Below are 15,524 nucleotides of genomic sequence, written 5' to 3'. Positions count from 1 at the left end.
AAAAACACATAACATTTGTTTCTTGCTATGCTTTTACTTCTTGATATATCACAGAATCTTAAAATTCCATAGCTGAGGGACCTTTAAGATAATTAATTAAACTAAACTGTTGTTAATACATGTCTTCATATTCCAGTTACACCAGTTGAGATAGTAAAAATTAAAAGTGATAGTCATATCTAAAATGTCATCTCTCACCAGGTTTTCTGAGGAAGAAGTACTATGACTCTCCTCCACTGTGTGAACTCGCTTGCATGGTAAATGCTTGCTGATGTAAATTCTTGACAACTCGGCATACTTGGAAGGCATTCCTCAAAGAGAGTCAGGCAAAAAAAAAATCATCAAACTCAAACTTCCATTTTTCCCCAAACTAAGTATGTTTACTTACTTATCATAAGTGATTTTTCACTTTCCTTAAGGAATCTAATATCATGGTCTTAACTACTGGTAGTATGCTTGGGATCCTTGATTTTTTTCCCCTTTTATGAAGCCAAAACATTTAGGAAACAATTACAAAGAAAATGTTATAAGGGAATTAAATAGCTCCCCATTTTTACATCTTGAAACAGTAATAAGTTAGAAATACATTTTTCCCCCAGAAATACAGGGCTTGAACTCAAGGCTTCACACTTTCCAGGCAGGCACTTTACTACTTGAGTCGTACCTCCAGCCCTTTTAGCGCTGGTCATTTTTGAGATAGAATTTTGCTTTTTGCCTAGGTTGGCTTGGAGCTTGGACAGCACTCTTCCTATTAATATTCCCTACGATTGCAGGGATGATAGTTGTATACCACCATGCCCAAACTTTTTTAGAGTACTCATGAACTTATGTGCCTGGGATAGTCTGAAATTATGGTCTTCCCAATCTCAGCATCCATGTAGCTGGGATGACAAGTATAGATCAGCTTACCCAGCTTTCTATTGGTTATGGAGGGGGTTTGTCAACTTTTTGTCCAGGTTGGCCTCAGAAACCTAATCCTCCTGATTTTAGCCTCCTGAATAGGTAATATTGCAGGCAGGAGACACGATGCTTGGTTAGGATTCATTTTTCTGTGGCATGCTATTGTTAGTAATCAGTAAAAATTATTCTATTCATTATAGTATTTATGAATTTGTTATAATATCAGATTGCATATATATATATACATTTTATACTAAGAAATTGAATCTACCATCTACCTATCTATTCACCGCTCTCTCTGTGTTTATGTATATATATATATATATATATGTGCATGTGTGTGTGTATTTGTTTCTAAGGTTAAAAGCATGTTGTTTATAGTCTACATGTAGGTAAGAAGAGTTAGAGAAGGAGCAAAAGAAAAAATAGTACAGGGAAGAAAGAGACAGTTTATAAAAGAAGAAGACTAGAGTAAACCATACTCTGAACATTATCTTATAGTATCCAGCCCTACAGTTCTTCTCATTTCTTTTTATATATTTCCAGCTACTCTTTTGTCCACAGTATCTTTATTCACAGCTAACTTGATGTCAATTCTGTGTAAAATCACATGGCCCCTTTCAACCAAATCTAAACTTTTAGAATTAAAAATTCTTTTGTGTCAAAAGGAAGAAGTTACCCATCACATCTTTTGTGACAATATACTTACTTCTTGGACAAGGTGCCAGGTTAGGCCATGATTGGTTGAGTACTCCAACTTCACCTGGTTATCCATATGTGGAGTGTATTTCTGGCCACACCCCATCACCAGGCTGAACTGAATCATATAAGATGCTCCAATTTGCATGGACTGTGTTTCCACATAGCGCATACTAGAGGCAAGTTTAGAATCACCTGTAAAACTGAAAGAGGTAAGGGTGGAAATCAGAAAAGCATCACCTTGCTTGAGTCTTAGTAAGTTTTTAAGCTAAGATTTTGCAGTTGAACAATTGAATAGAGTAATAAAATAGAGGATCTCTAATTTCTGCTTTCGTAGGATGTTCACTATAAAGTAGGAAAGTATATTCAATACTGCTGTCATGCAAATTTAAATAGGAAGCAGTAAATGCCCTAAACATTTTTATCATTGTTAATAATGGTGTCTTGTCATTTGTTGAGTCTCTGTTAAAGCCTGATTTCTGTACCCATATTATCTTCCTTTGTCTCATCTTGATGGTCACACTGCAATAGGAATAACTTTCTTTTACACAGATGAGGAAATAGAGTGAAGAAATGATAGTCAACTAGAAATCTACTTTTCCTTACTCCAAAGCCCTTACCCAATACAAAATCTCTTTGGATTTTTATCATTCTAAGACTGGGAGAAGAATATTTGAAATAAACATTGATTATGGTGAATTTACAAATCATTAGTTTTCAATTATTGCAGAATAGTACTGTGTATGTTAAAAATATAAAACTATGATTGCTGTTATATTTTAGAGTACGGAACATGCATTATACAAAATATCAACCTCTAGAATACAATTTTTGCACCATTGGTAGAATAAAAGAAATCAACATGCAGCAGAAATACTGATAAGTCATACAGATGCAAACTTATCCAGATCCTCTTCATGATCATAATCCTGTAAGAACTAAGTGCTTCTTTCAGCTTTCAGAGTTAAATGCTCTTTCAACTACTTTTTCAGAGGAAGGTAATTAGAAACAACCACCCAATCTTCGTGTAAATTGTTTTTGCTTTAGAAATGTTCTAGGTCTCTCCTGAGCATCTGGAGAGAGCCCATGGAGTGGCACAGCATGGGAGCTGAAGGGTTCCAGGTGTGACAGCCACTACAACTTCCTCACTTCAGCCACATACATTATTTCCCATCTCAACATTTCTGAGATCATTTAAGATTATCTTCACCACGAGCTTCTTGTAAATTTCTTCCTCCTGAGATGGCTTTGTGCTCTCCAAATTCTTACAGAAACAAAAGGAAAGGTTGTGTGTCACATCACCTGCACCGAACCTTTGAGTGGTAGGAAGGTAAGCGTGAAACTAACAGAAAGTGCACTGATTTTAGAACAGTGCATGCACTCTCTGAGCTACTTGGATAAATGATTCTAAAGGAGCCAAGACTTCAAGAAGAAAACAAGATAACAAGTATATAAAATAACAAGATAAGTAAGCAAAATGCAGAATGTTAAACAAATGCAAGTTGTTTATTACCTATGTCTATCCACTGGTAGAATAAGAGCCCTGTGATACTTGGTATTTCCTATTATAGGCAGACCCTCTGGGTAGGAAGATCCATTGGCTAGTTATGGCTATGGCCTCTTTTCTCCCAAGTCACCTTTCTGTGATTGGTCCAGAGTTGGCCATGTGTCCATCAAGAAGATATAAGTGGGGGCTGGGGATATAGCCTAGTGGCAAGAGTGCCTGCCTCGGATACACGAGGCCCTAGGTTCGATTCCCCAGCACCACATATACAGAAAACGGCCAGAAGCGGCGCTGTGGCTCAAGTGGCAGAGTGCTAGCCTTGAGCGGGAAGAAGCCAGGGACGGTGCTCGGGCCCTGAGTCCAAGGCCCAGGACTGGCCAAAAAAAAAAAAAAAAAAAGAAGATATAAGTGAAAGATGCTAGGCAGATTTACTCATCTGACTTTCACAATAATTTTTTAAGAGAATGATGGAATTGGTTGCCACAATTTGCCTGTTGCTGCTGCTGCTGTTGCTGCCTGTCTTCTTTCCTCCCTAGCAGGGCAGCACTCACCTGGTGGCAATAAAGGGATAGCATGTGGAGATGACCTCTCTGCTAAGATGGTGGGGCAGAAAGACAGAGCAAGCCAGGGTCTCTGATGGCCTCATTAAGGTGATCATGAATCCTAGGCTGTCTACTCTAAGACTGCTTGTTATAAATGACAAATAAGCCTCTTCACTTTTGTTTATGCCATGGCTGGTCTTTTCTTGGTTTTGTTGTAACTTAGAACTGAGTGTATTTCTCACTGGAACACACCTGTCATATTTCACAGTACCAGATGATATCCTGATGCCTTAATCTCAAATGGAATAACAGAAGAAAGACACAGATGTCCATGCTTTTAACTCTAGCACTAATCCACTTGGCTTTTTTTCTGATATATTTAAAATCAATTGAAAGCCAGTGATATTAAATCTGTTGTGTCTCTCCCAAAGTGGAGAGGTTGGGGCAGCTCAGGGCTTGGGGGTAGAGAATTTCATGGGTTGTCACCATTTAATTCACTTTTCTTTGCAGTTTGTTGAAGCCAAGAGTTGGTTTATCAAGGCAGAAATGAAGCTGTATTTCCTGTTACAATCACAGGACTGGAAGAGAACAGCCTGCTTCAGCACTTTGGTGAGAAATTCTGGACACAGAATGCATAGTGAGCTAAAAAGCTTAATTTCATTATTCATGTTGACTTGCAAGAGGCCTCAAAGAAAAAGAAACAATTTGAAAAAAAAAAAAGTTGCTGCATCTAACTGTAAGTTAGTGAGCAAATGTGGGTTATCTCTTTCTACCACTAAGACTAGATTACTTCTCATTATCACTTTTGCTCCTAAGAAGGCTGGTAGGCTCTCTGTAGTAACACTTGTCACGTAAAAAACACTATAATGTAATTGAGTCGCCATAGTTCAATAGTCATTTCATATGATTGCGCCTTTATCTTCCAGCTCCCTTGCTTTATCCCATGTGTTCAGAGGATCTTTTTCCAGACCAGATTGGAAGCCTTTCTCGTTCACCTCAACACACTCTGAAGATGGAGAACCATGCCTGCATCTCACAGAGGTACACTGTGCTGGACAGTGTGCTGGACACTGTGGTTTTCCAATAGCTGGATTCTCTCAGATGACCTCTCAGTCAAGGGTGCAAACACCTTCAAGAATCCTTAACACTATTACAGAGCAGTAAGCTGAGAGGCAGAGTTGTAGGCCCCACAATCACACAATTAGTCAAAAGCGAGCAGCAGTAAAATGGCTTCTGTGTCTGACTCTGAAGTCATTCCACCATATCATGCCTATGGAGGACTCTCCAAGAAAGTGCGCTAAACAAAATAAGCACATGTGTGAGGCCTCTCCACTGGATAGCTGGAAGGTTCAGTGAAACTACAGTTACTTAAATGCTGTAATGAATGTACACCAAGTTCAGAAAGACAGTAAGAAACAAAACAAAACAATCAATGAAAAATAGAAAAAAAGAAAATCAGTCTGTGAGTCAATAGGGTGAAAGGGGTGACATTGATCAAGATGCACTGTATTCATAAATTGCTCTGTTTAATGGCAACTTATTTGTACAAATGCTTAAAGATAATAAAATATAATTAAAACTAAAAATAATTTTAAAAATCCCTTAGTTCTTATAAAAATTATTCAAGTAAATAAGTTTCTGCCTCCTCCAGATGCTTTTTTCCATCTTCAGTAGAAAAATGGCTTTTTGAATATAAAAGCATACCAAAATAAGTAAGAGAATACTTGGACAACAAAATTCCTCAAAAGCAGGTTTATAGCTAGGTCTTGGTGGCTCACACCTGTAATCCTACATACTCAGGAGGCTGAGATCTAAGCATGGTTATTAAAAGCTATCCTGGGCAGGAAAGTTCTTGAGACTCTTATCTCCAATTAGCCACCAAACAAAATAAAAACAAAAACAGAATTGGAGCTGCAGCCTAAGTGGTAGAGTGCTAGACTTCAGGACAAGTTCAAGTACCGGGTCTGGTACACACACACAAAGATCCATGCAAAAGCTACATCCCTAAGGATGGACAAATTACCTCCTCTTTTTGAGGATATTTTATTTAGAAAATTAATATAACTAAAATCTCATAAAAGTAAACATTTGCAATTTCACTACCTAGAGATGACCATTGTTAATAATGTTTTTGTTTTTTAAAAAATAGAGTGGGGGTTTTTATTAATGATATTTTGATTTTAATGTTTCCATACATTTTCTCATACATGCAATCACACATACTCACTTTTCTCCTTTAAGATGACTATGTAATTATATTAAAATCTTTTACTTCACTGACCTTTCCATACTGAGAAAAATATGACAGACATTGTTATTTTTAATGAATAAAGCCAATCCATAAGTACAGAAAAGCTGGGAAGTTGTTTCTATTTTTCACTGTTGTAAATAGTGCATCTATAATTCATATCCACGTGTATCTCTGTACTCTTGTCCAATTATTTTCTTAGGAGAAATTCCTAAACACAGAACTGCTTAGTCAAAGGAAATGTACATTGTAGAAGTTGATCCTTAGTGTCAGGCTGCCCTCTAAGAACATTGTGCCAGGTGACATTTACCAATAACATTAACAATGATTCAAGTGCTAATTCTTACCATTTGTCAATATTAAATCTTGACAATATTTTTCACTTTAGCTATTTTATGCCTAGAGTATCTTAATCTGATTTTGATTACTAGAGAAGCAAAAAAGCTATTTGTGTTTATTAACTATTTGTATTGTATGGGGGGGGGGACAGAAGACGGGGGTGTTCCTAAAACTTTTCATTTTTAAAATGATTAATCATTTATTTCCTGATGTGTAGTAGTTCTTCATACATTGAGGATATATAGTGTGTCCTATATATTAAAGAATATGCTTCTGTTCTCCATTTGTTACAGCATTTTGTAAAGAATTTTGTTGTTGTCAATCTGGGGCTTGAACTCAGGGCCTGGGCACTGTCCCAGACATTTCTGCTCACTTAAGTCACAGTTCCACTTCCGACTTTTTTTTTGATAATTTATTGGAGGTAAGAGTCTTATGGTCTTTCCTACTCAGGCTGGCTTCAAATTGGGATCCTCAGACCTCAGCCTTCTAAGAAACTAGGATTATAGGTGTGAGCCACAAGCTCTTGGCTGAGAACTTTTTAAGGAGTGGAATATGCAATCATTAGAGTCCCTGCTTTGGTGTTATATTTTGTTGATGTCTACTGTGACTGGCCCTGACCCATGTGCACATCCAATGTGCACTTGAAAGGATTCATTTATAGAGGGCCACTTTTTAAAGATATATTAACTTGGCCTGTTATCACTTCCCTACATAAGTGTGTAGGTTCTCATTTGTTTTTGTTTGGACTTATCCATTAAGGACTCAAAAAATCTATTAAAATTCAACTCTGAATGATGGAAGTTGTAATTTTCCCTTTGTAATTCTAACAGGCTTTGTTTTATGATCACCACTCCAAGGCTTGTGGAATGTGAGGGTCCTTCACTGTTTCTATCTTCTGGTGGGTTAGTCCCCACAAGGCCCTGCTATAGCTTCAGCTTCCATCTAGAAGATTCCAGCAGGCCAGCTTTTGCTCTCACTCAAATATTGTCTGCCAACATCACTCCCTCCCAAAGCTCATTCATCTTTCAGCTTCCAAAAACAGTTCAATGTTTTCTCTCTCTATTACATTGCTTGGGTCATTTTAACTTATATAGAGAGGAAAATGCACTGACTACATATTTCATTCTCTCTCTCTCTCTATATATATTTTTTTTTTCTTGGATTCTTGACTACATTCTCTCAACCAGTTTCTCAGCTGGGCTAGTTAAAATATGAAATTTCCAGATAACAAATTTATTTTATATCATGCTTCTAAAACTCACTTCATTCAACCTATAGCTTCAAACAAATTTAGAATGTCTCTAACTGTTGTATTTTGTCATGTACTTATCTAATACATCATTTCCAACAATTTTTAAAAAATAGATTTCTAGAACGCTACATGACTTTGGCTGAGATTTGGGGGTTGTGTTGGCAATCAAAGGTATTTTGAAATCAATGTGCTTCTCAGCATCTGTTTCAGGTTCTTTTTGTATGTTTTGTTTCTAGCACCTGTTTTATTTTGCTTATGTTTACCATTCCTATATAAAGTAAATTCATACTCTTCAGCTATTTTCATTTGTATCTTCATTCTCTCAGTTTAGAAATTTAAACATAGCTTTTAAAGTCAGCAATGGAATCATACTTTAAGCTAGATAAACCTTTCTGCCAACAAAAAACATAAGTCAATCTACTTGCCTATTTATTCAGTTTTTATAGAAAGCAACCTCTTTTCAAACAAACAGCATAAATGGGTACTTTGTTGTGATTTTCTTATAAGGATGACATAACTTCATATGTGGCAGATAGAAACGGGGGAGTGGGCCCCCAGGAGAGGCTATTTGTATGTAATGGTCATGATCACAAATGAAACAGGTTATATGCACCTTCAGAGACCTACTACAGGGCAGGTGGGTAAGGGGAAGCATGTCAGAAGCCACAGGGAGTGCCTCCCCTGTCCCTTTTTTAGGAGTCTAGAGTTCATTTACAACCAGTCACATGCTCTAGGTAAATTCACTCAATCCCTAGGTGCTGGCAATGAATCCAAGTAACTTTAAAAAATCAGTTGTAAAGGTTACAGAAATTTGTGGCTAGATAATGGTTTTCAAGATTTCAGTCAAGTTTCAGTTGATAAGTCTCCATTTTGCCCATCTAATAGCATTTTTTGAAGGGAATGTTCAGCAGCTGGAGTAAATTGTGGCTGTAAAAGGCAATCGGCTGCTGAGAAATGGTGGAACAGATGGCACAAAGTAGCTTGGGCTACATTCCCAGAAAGAGGAGGAGACTGAGGGTCAGAGAGTGACAGGCTGTGAGGTAGAAAGCAGAAAAAACTAAGAACTCATCTGAAAACAGCGACTCATAAGGCTCCTGTGGTGTTAGAAAGGTGTTTTTTTTTTTTTTTTTTGTGTGTGTGTGTGTGTGTGTGTGTGTGTGTGTGTGTGTATAGACAGGTCAGAGGCCCTTTTCAGTTGCAATACTTCCCTACCTTACGAGGATGAGGAGATGAGGGCAATTAAAGAGTTTGGGTTAGCTATAGCCCTTTGACTTCCACTACTTCTGCCCCATGACTTCAACTTATCTCTGGTCTCTAGCTATCCAGAACTTTCTGATTCCTGTTTTTCTTAGGCTACATCCATAATCTCCAGAGTAAATGTGTTGTAACAGTGAACTTGCTAAATCTGCATTTAACCTTTCATCATTTGTATGGGTTCTCTTAATACACTGCATTGGTTCCTTTGAATTCCTTGTACTTCATCTCCTTCTGAAAGGAACTCACTGGTCCATGTGGTCAGGCCTGATGGTCCTGGCTGGAAGCATTTAGCATGGAAGGGAAACTCAAGAGTAGAGAGAAATCACACGCGGGATCACTGAAATTCACTATCATTATTCTTCTAATAACATACATACATATGCACTATTTGGAGAACATTCAAGCAGGGCCATTTTAAGATTTTCATAAGACCTTGATACTTTTAGTTTTAGAAACTAACTCAAATGAGATGCAGTAACTATATCAAAACATACCACATCTCACATTAAATGCAAATATTTCAGTTGCACAAAAAGCCCACTTTAAATGAATTTTATAAAATTGCCTTGAAATTTTATTTAGCTATTGGTAATGCATTTACTGTACAGTTTGTTACATTTTCTCAGCATACTTAGGAACTTGAATTATTTCTAATATCAGGATACTTTATGACTATTAGTTTCAGCAATTAGTGAAGTGAGCATAATGTCATATTTTATAGACATTTAATTAAAATTATTGATTTCACTTTGGCAATTTTCTTACCCTTTTTGTGAGACAATATACATGTTCCCAGTTCTTGGACCTTCTCTAGAGCTGTGTAAAGCACTGTATCCTAAATGAGCCATGAACAATGAAGAGATTGCCTATGCAGAGGCAACGCTAGTGCAAAAGGCAGAGGGAGGAAAAGGCATGGCTTGATGGAGGAGCAGTAGACTGAGGGAAAGCAGCAAGGCAGAGAAGGAGAGGTTGCCTGCTTGATCCAGCCAGGTGAGACAGAACTTACCAAGATTATGTCCACAGGGCATAGTCATCTCAATCTATTGAATTTCTATTTCAATAAGCCAGATCTAGCCACTGGTCTAATTCTTCATATACACATTTTTGTTTCCCGTTGGTAGCTTGTTTTCTTATTTTTTAAATCTTACTTAGCCACTTAGTCCAATGGAAGACTTTTAGAAGTCAGGAAATGAATGATTTAAGAATCAATCCCCTAGACATCAATGGAATATGAGTCATGGAGCAGAGCCCTCCAAAATAGACCTTGGGCTTCCTTTATCCACTGCCTTCACCCCATCTCTAGTATCAATATATCGCATGCAGATGATGTCCCTGCCATTCCTACCATCTATCTTCACAGCAACCACTGTTTAAAAGAAAAACATACATCATGTTATGCCACTTTGCTGTTCCAAATCATTTCTGGGTTTACATAACAGTTAGAATTAAGTTCAAGGTTTTATTTTGTTCTACAAATCTATAACACGATCTATGTTCCTGCTCTCCATTTCATACCTTTCAATCACTGTTCCTCTCAGTATTCTGGACTGTAATGTGTCCCAAAAGTCCTTCCCTGACTCTTATTTCCAAAACAGCCCCATTCTCCATTCTTCCACCCAAAGCTCCCTTCCTTTATCCTCTCAGCATTACCATTATCTATACTATTATTATGAATGTTTGTTGTTTACCATTACTATTCTAGAACACAAAGTTCACAAGCAAAGGATTTTTTTCTATATTTATCTTCAATACTGAATGTGGTGCTCTTCTGTCTAGAATGTCAGTAAATGGTTGGGAGTGTATAAATTTCGTTATGGTGATTTTAGAAAGTCACTTAGAAACCAAATTAGGGTTATATTCAATTACGCTGCTGATTTTATTGAGCCCTAGATACTGTGAATGTTTTTCAGAGGTGTTGAGGACAATAGAAAGGGGCTTTTCAGTTTGTCACTCATTTTATTTGCTTTATCTTTCAGTTAAGTGTTGTAGGCCAAGCATCCTCCAGGAAGCAGGAGTTGCAGTGGCTCTTGGAAGCTGCCCCATCTCAACTGACTTCCTTCAGCAGCCCAATTGTAGCCAGTTGGATACTCTTTTTAACAATCTTTGTAAAAATGATCTAAGATTGCTAAACAACACCAGTCCTTCTAAATGACAGAACTTGTATATAGTATATAACTTATAGGTTTGTGTTTAATGAAAGAAAAATTGTAAAGAAACTTTGCTTGGCTATTATTTTTATTCTGTCAATTGACTGATTTTACAAAAGACTTACAGTAATTTTCTTCTTATAATCCAAGGAATCAGCTATGTACAAATGTGACCTCTCCCTTGGCCAGCAATACAATTCTTGAATTAGTATTAAGAAACCTCTTTGAGAAGTTTCAGTAAGACTACAAACAGGATTAGCATATGGTAAAAACTCTAACTAGTTCAAATCCAATAAAATACATATTCTTAATTTTTGAAGTACATTATATACATCTATGAAATTGTTAAAATAAAGTCTGTTATCTGGTACAATTAATAAGCACTAATAAAACATGAATGTGTTGTAGAATGAGAGGTATATCTCACTTAAAAACATGTGATCCAAGGCTGACTAAATGTGTGATAGATTCTGATGTCAGCTGCGTCCCTATAGACCCATGTGATCTCTGAGCAAACATGATCTGTGACAATGGTTCTCAGATCAGTCTGGAAATCTTCTTGGACCATTAGAAGACATTATTGTTGATTTCTCATGGTCTTTATAACCTAGAAATATCTTAACAACAACAGGCTCTCTGTACATATTAAAATCTCACCAATCATTCAGTTCTGCACTTTTAGTTCCTAAACATTACATAACACTAAATTACAGTTTTTATTTTGTTATTAATGGAAACATAGTACCATGTAATAGAGCTTATGGAAAAAGAATTGTATGTGTGTATGTATGTACATACGTAAGTATGTCCATATATAAGTATATATGTATGTATGCATGTTTTGAGATACAGTTTTTCTATGTTGCCCAAGTTGGTTCCACTTAAGGGCTCAGCCTCTGAAGTAGCTCATCAGAATGCCTTGCTAAATGACCTATTTAACTTATATTATTATTTATATTATTATTATATTATTATAAGATAAAGAGACAATTTCATTTCAGGGTGTGTGTGTGTGTGTGTGTGTGTGTGTGTGTGTGTGTGTGTGTGTGTGAAAGAGAGAGAGAGAACTGGGGCTTGGGCTGGGAATATGGCATAATGGTAGGGTACTTGCCTCATATACATGAAGGCCTGGGTTTGATTCCTCAGCGCCACATATGTAGAAAAGGCCAGAAGTGGAGCTGTGGCTCAAGTGGTAAAGTGCTAGCCTTGAGCAAAAAGAAGCCAGGAACAGTGCTCAGGCCCAGAGTTCAAGCCCCAGGACTAGCCAAAAACAAAAACAAAAAAACCCTACTGCTCCAGAACTGGGGCTTGAACATAAAGCCTGGGCATTACCTCTGAGCATGTTTTGCTCGAGGCTGGGGTTCTACCACTTAAGCCACACCTTTGTTTCCAGCTTTTTATTAGTATGGAATTGGAGATAAATGTCTCACAGACTTTCTTGCCTGGGTTGGCTGTGAACTGCGATCCTCAGATTTGGGCCTCTTAAGTAGCTACGATTACAGGTGTGAACAGCCTGGCTAGTATTTTTTTGTTTTTAGTTGAGGATTTTTACCTAGACCACTCTGCTTCTCATAAAATATACAAGCAAATTCTTTTTTCTTGCTCCTATCATAGACTGCCCATGAGATACAAAGACATACTTTCGAGCATCCTGAAGACATACCACTTTGTCTTGTTTCTTTTGTCTTGGGATACTCACACTGAAGCTGTCCTCTATCTCTAATATTTCTAGTTTCTTGCATTTCCAGGATGGACCATGTCAACCAGGGCTTGGGTGGAAATCTAGAGTTCAAAGAGCATCTCATCCCATCCCATCCCCACATGCAGCCATCGATTCAACCCTTTCCTCCTTCACCCCTCTCATCATTCACAGCTCACCTGTTCTTACAGAGGGTTTTTACTTTCTTTTTATTTTTATTACTTTAGGAACTTTCTCTCTGTTGAGTGAATCTAATGTGAGTAGTGCTAGTGATTTAATTGTATAAATCGAAACTTCCAAATAATGATGCTGGAATTTAAATTTAAGTCCTTGACCTCAAAGCCTATGACCGATTACACTATAATTGCTAAAAAACACTTTCCATCCTAATATGCCATAACAACTCTTCCCTCACAATTGTATAGATCTAAAAATCCTAATCTGGGTAAGAATGTTGAAGGGGTCACATTGATCAAGAAGCATTGTACTCATAAACTGCTTTGTTAAATGGCAAATCCTTTGTGCAACTACTTAAGGATAATAAAATAAAATAAAATTTGAAAAATTCCCTAAACTCGCCATGACAGTCTAAGTGATTTACAACATATTGACTGTAGTTGTTCTAATGAAAAAGCAATTGTCCAAGTTTTCCCTAGAGAATACTCTCGGTAACAACAATCCATGCTCCTGGAAAGTCATGAGTTAGAAAATGAGAACCAAATGAACTCACAGCTGGGAAGAGTCAACAATAATTAATTGAATACTAGTCATTCTGCACCATCTATGTCTACATATCCCTTGAGAGAAACAAGCTCATTGAAGGGAAGAGGTCAATTATTTGAATATGCTTAAAGAATTTTAACTTAGTAACTCTTCCAAACATTTTAAATTTCAAAAAATAACAGCTTATTTTAGGACTAAGGGGTTATAATAGTTGATCAATGCCATCACTTGAATTAATATTGTAATTAGCATATTTGAAAAAAAAATCACCGAAGTTAAGTTTACATTTTATTTTGGACTACATATTCTTCAACAGCAGCAGAGAAAAAACAGTGCCATTAACAGGAGTTTTATTCTGACTCACTGGCTAAGAAAATGGGAACAGTTTGAAATCTTCCATGTTGTTTCATTTTAATGAGCAGTGAACATTTTTCATGTCCTTATTAAATGGTTAATGTGTTTCTCTTAGTCTCATTTTTACTGCCAGAGTATCCTCTCCATTGTTTCCCAACCAAGACAACTCCTTTTCATTTCAAAGAAGATCAGAAAGTCAAATCTCACCACTCACATGTAGCTGTTAATAAAACTCATACAGTGCTACTCAAGGTGCCCATGGGGATTGCACAATTATTTCTTTTCTTATGGTTTTCTAGAATTACAGCAATTGTATTTTCACAAAGTAAATGTATCTCTACCAATTAAAGCAGTGGTGGGTTAAGAATATTCATCAGACTTTTGTGAAAGGATATTGTTCCTAGGATTTTGATCAAAGCACAAAAATTAAACTGCTGTTATCATGCATTCAACTCAAGTGTTAAATTAAAATGCTCAGCAACTTTGGAGTTTATTTCAGCAGATGTTAACTATTTATGAAAATAAACATGATACAGGACTTGCATTCATGATATGATTCTTTGTCATATAAAAAGTAGTAAAAAATATAACCCTACTACAAAACTTTCCAGTTGTAGTTTATGGTACATGCTCAATTTGAATTACTGTTAATTTGGGATGTTCAGAAGCATAAAATTCTAATAAATCTTATATTAGTCTATATCTGTTTATCTTATTTGCTTCACCCCTTTCTTGAGAGGCTACAAGACTAATAAAGAGTATTCATAAAAGATAGCTGAGGATACCAAAAAGCATACAATATAACCTTTCCTACTGTTTAGTGGAAATTTCATTCTATCTAGTCTACTAATGCCTGCAGTAGAAGTGACCAGCTGTACTTTCATTCCATTAGATGTCATTTTGATGCTAGAATTTTAGCCTGCTGTGTGTGAGATGTGACTGTACATGCACAGTTCTCATCAAAGGTAATTTTCCGTGCAATGGTGTATGAAATTTACCTCTAATTATGATAAAGTCACTGATGGGTCATTTATGATATGCTCTCTGGAGGCAATGGCAGTACATAACTTTCTGAGTGATTCATCTGGAGGAATTTGAATTGGTTTGATCACGACTCAACAGGAAACTAAAGTCTCTTAGGAAATGACTCCTCAGCCACATTTGTGGTCTTAAAGGGATCGAGAGATGTGTAGTATGCATAGTGGTGAATGCTGGGGGAATCAAAAAGACTTTAGATTGAATCCAGAATCTCTAGGCTTAGAAGACACTACACGATCTGATCTCTGACCCTGGTTTCCATTTAAGAGATGTGTTATCTCACTCCCTGGGTTTAGGTATGGCTGGCCTCCTTTCATGATCTTGGCACATGCCATGGTCATTCTTTTCCTCCACATGACTGAAACTCTATTATTTTTCCACTTTCCAATCAGTGGGCTATACAAATATAATGTCAAAACTATCTACAGTCTCTTCTTAGAAGCCTGATGGGAGTCCTCTTTGTCAAGTAGCCAGCTCCTTATTCCAGTTAATCACTGTTGTATCATCTTACTGATGCTAATCAAGTACTAAGTACAACAGAAATAATTTATTTACTGTTTGTTGTATAATTAAATTTACATATGCCCATAGGGGGTGAATAAAGTGTATCTTAATTACAATATCCTATAATCTTGAAACCCTACCAGTATTAGCTCTTTGTCACTAGTTCAATATTGCTTGATAAAATGGATTAAAAAGGACATCATAGTTAATAAATTAGTACTGTAAGATAGTATAAAAATAGAACTACTCATAAGAAATTTTAATGAAATAGTCACTATGGTGATGTTTGTTTTTTTCACAGTCCTCTATGAAAGAGGA

General features: G+C 36.7%; 1 protein-coding gene across 1 annotated transcript in view; it reads right to left on the bottom strand.

Annotated features, from left to right (window-relative positions):
- Window positions 1–15,524, bottom strand: part of Reln (reelin) — a 435,472-nt gene that overhangs the window by 125,748 nt on the left and 294,200 nt on the right. The window contains exons 21-22 of the mRNA XM_048339842.1: window positions 1,610–1,802; window positions 199–311 (exon numbers count right to left, since the gene is read on the bottom strand). Coding sequence (XP_048195799.1) covers window positions 199–311; window positions 1,610–1,802 — 306 coding nt within the window. The remainder of the gene's footprint in view (window positions 1–198; window positions 312–1,609; window positions 1,803–15,524) is intronic.

This window comes from Perognathus longimembris, chromosome 2 (genome assembly GCF_023159225.1).
Source record: "Perognathus longimembris pacificus isolate PPM17 chromosome 2, ASM2315922v1, whole genome shotgun sequence".
Lineage (NCBI taxonomy): Eukaryota > Metazoa > Chordata > Mammalia > Rodentia > Heteromyidae > Perognathus > Perognathus longimembris.
The sequence above is the reverse complement of the archived record's forward strand: the minus strand, read 5'-3'. Positions and strand labels throughout refer to the sequence as shown.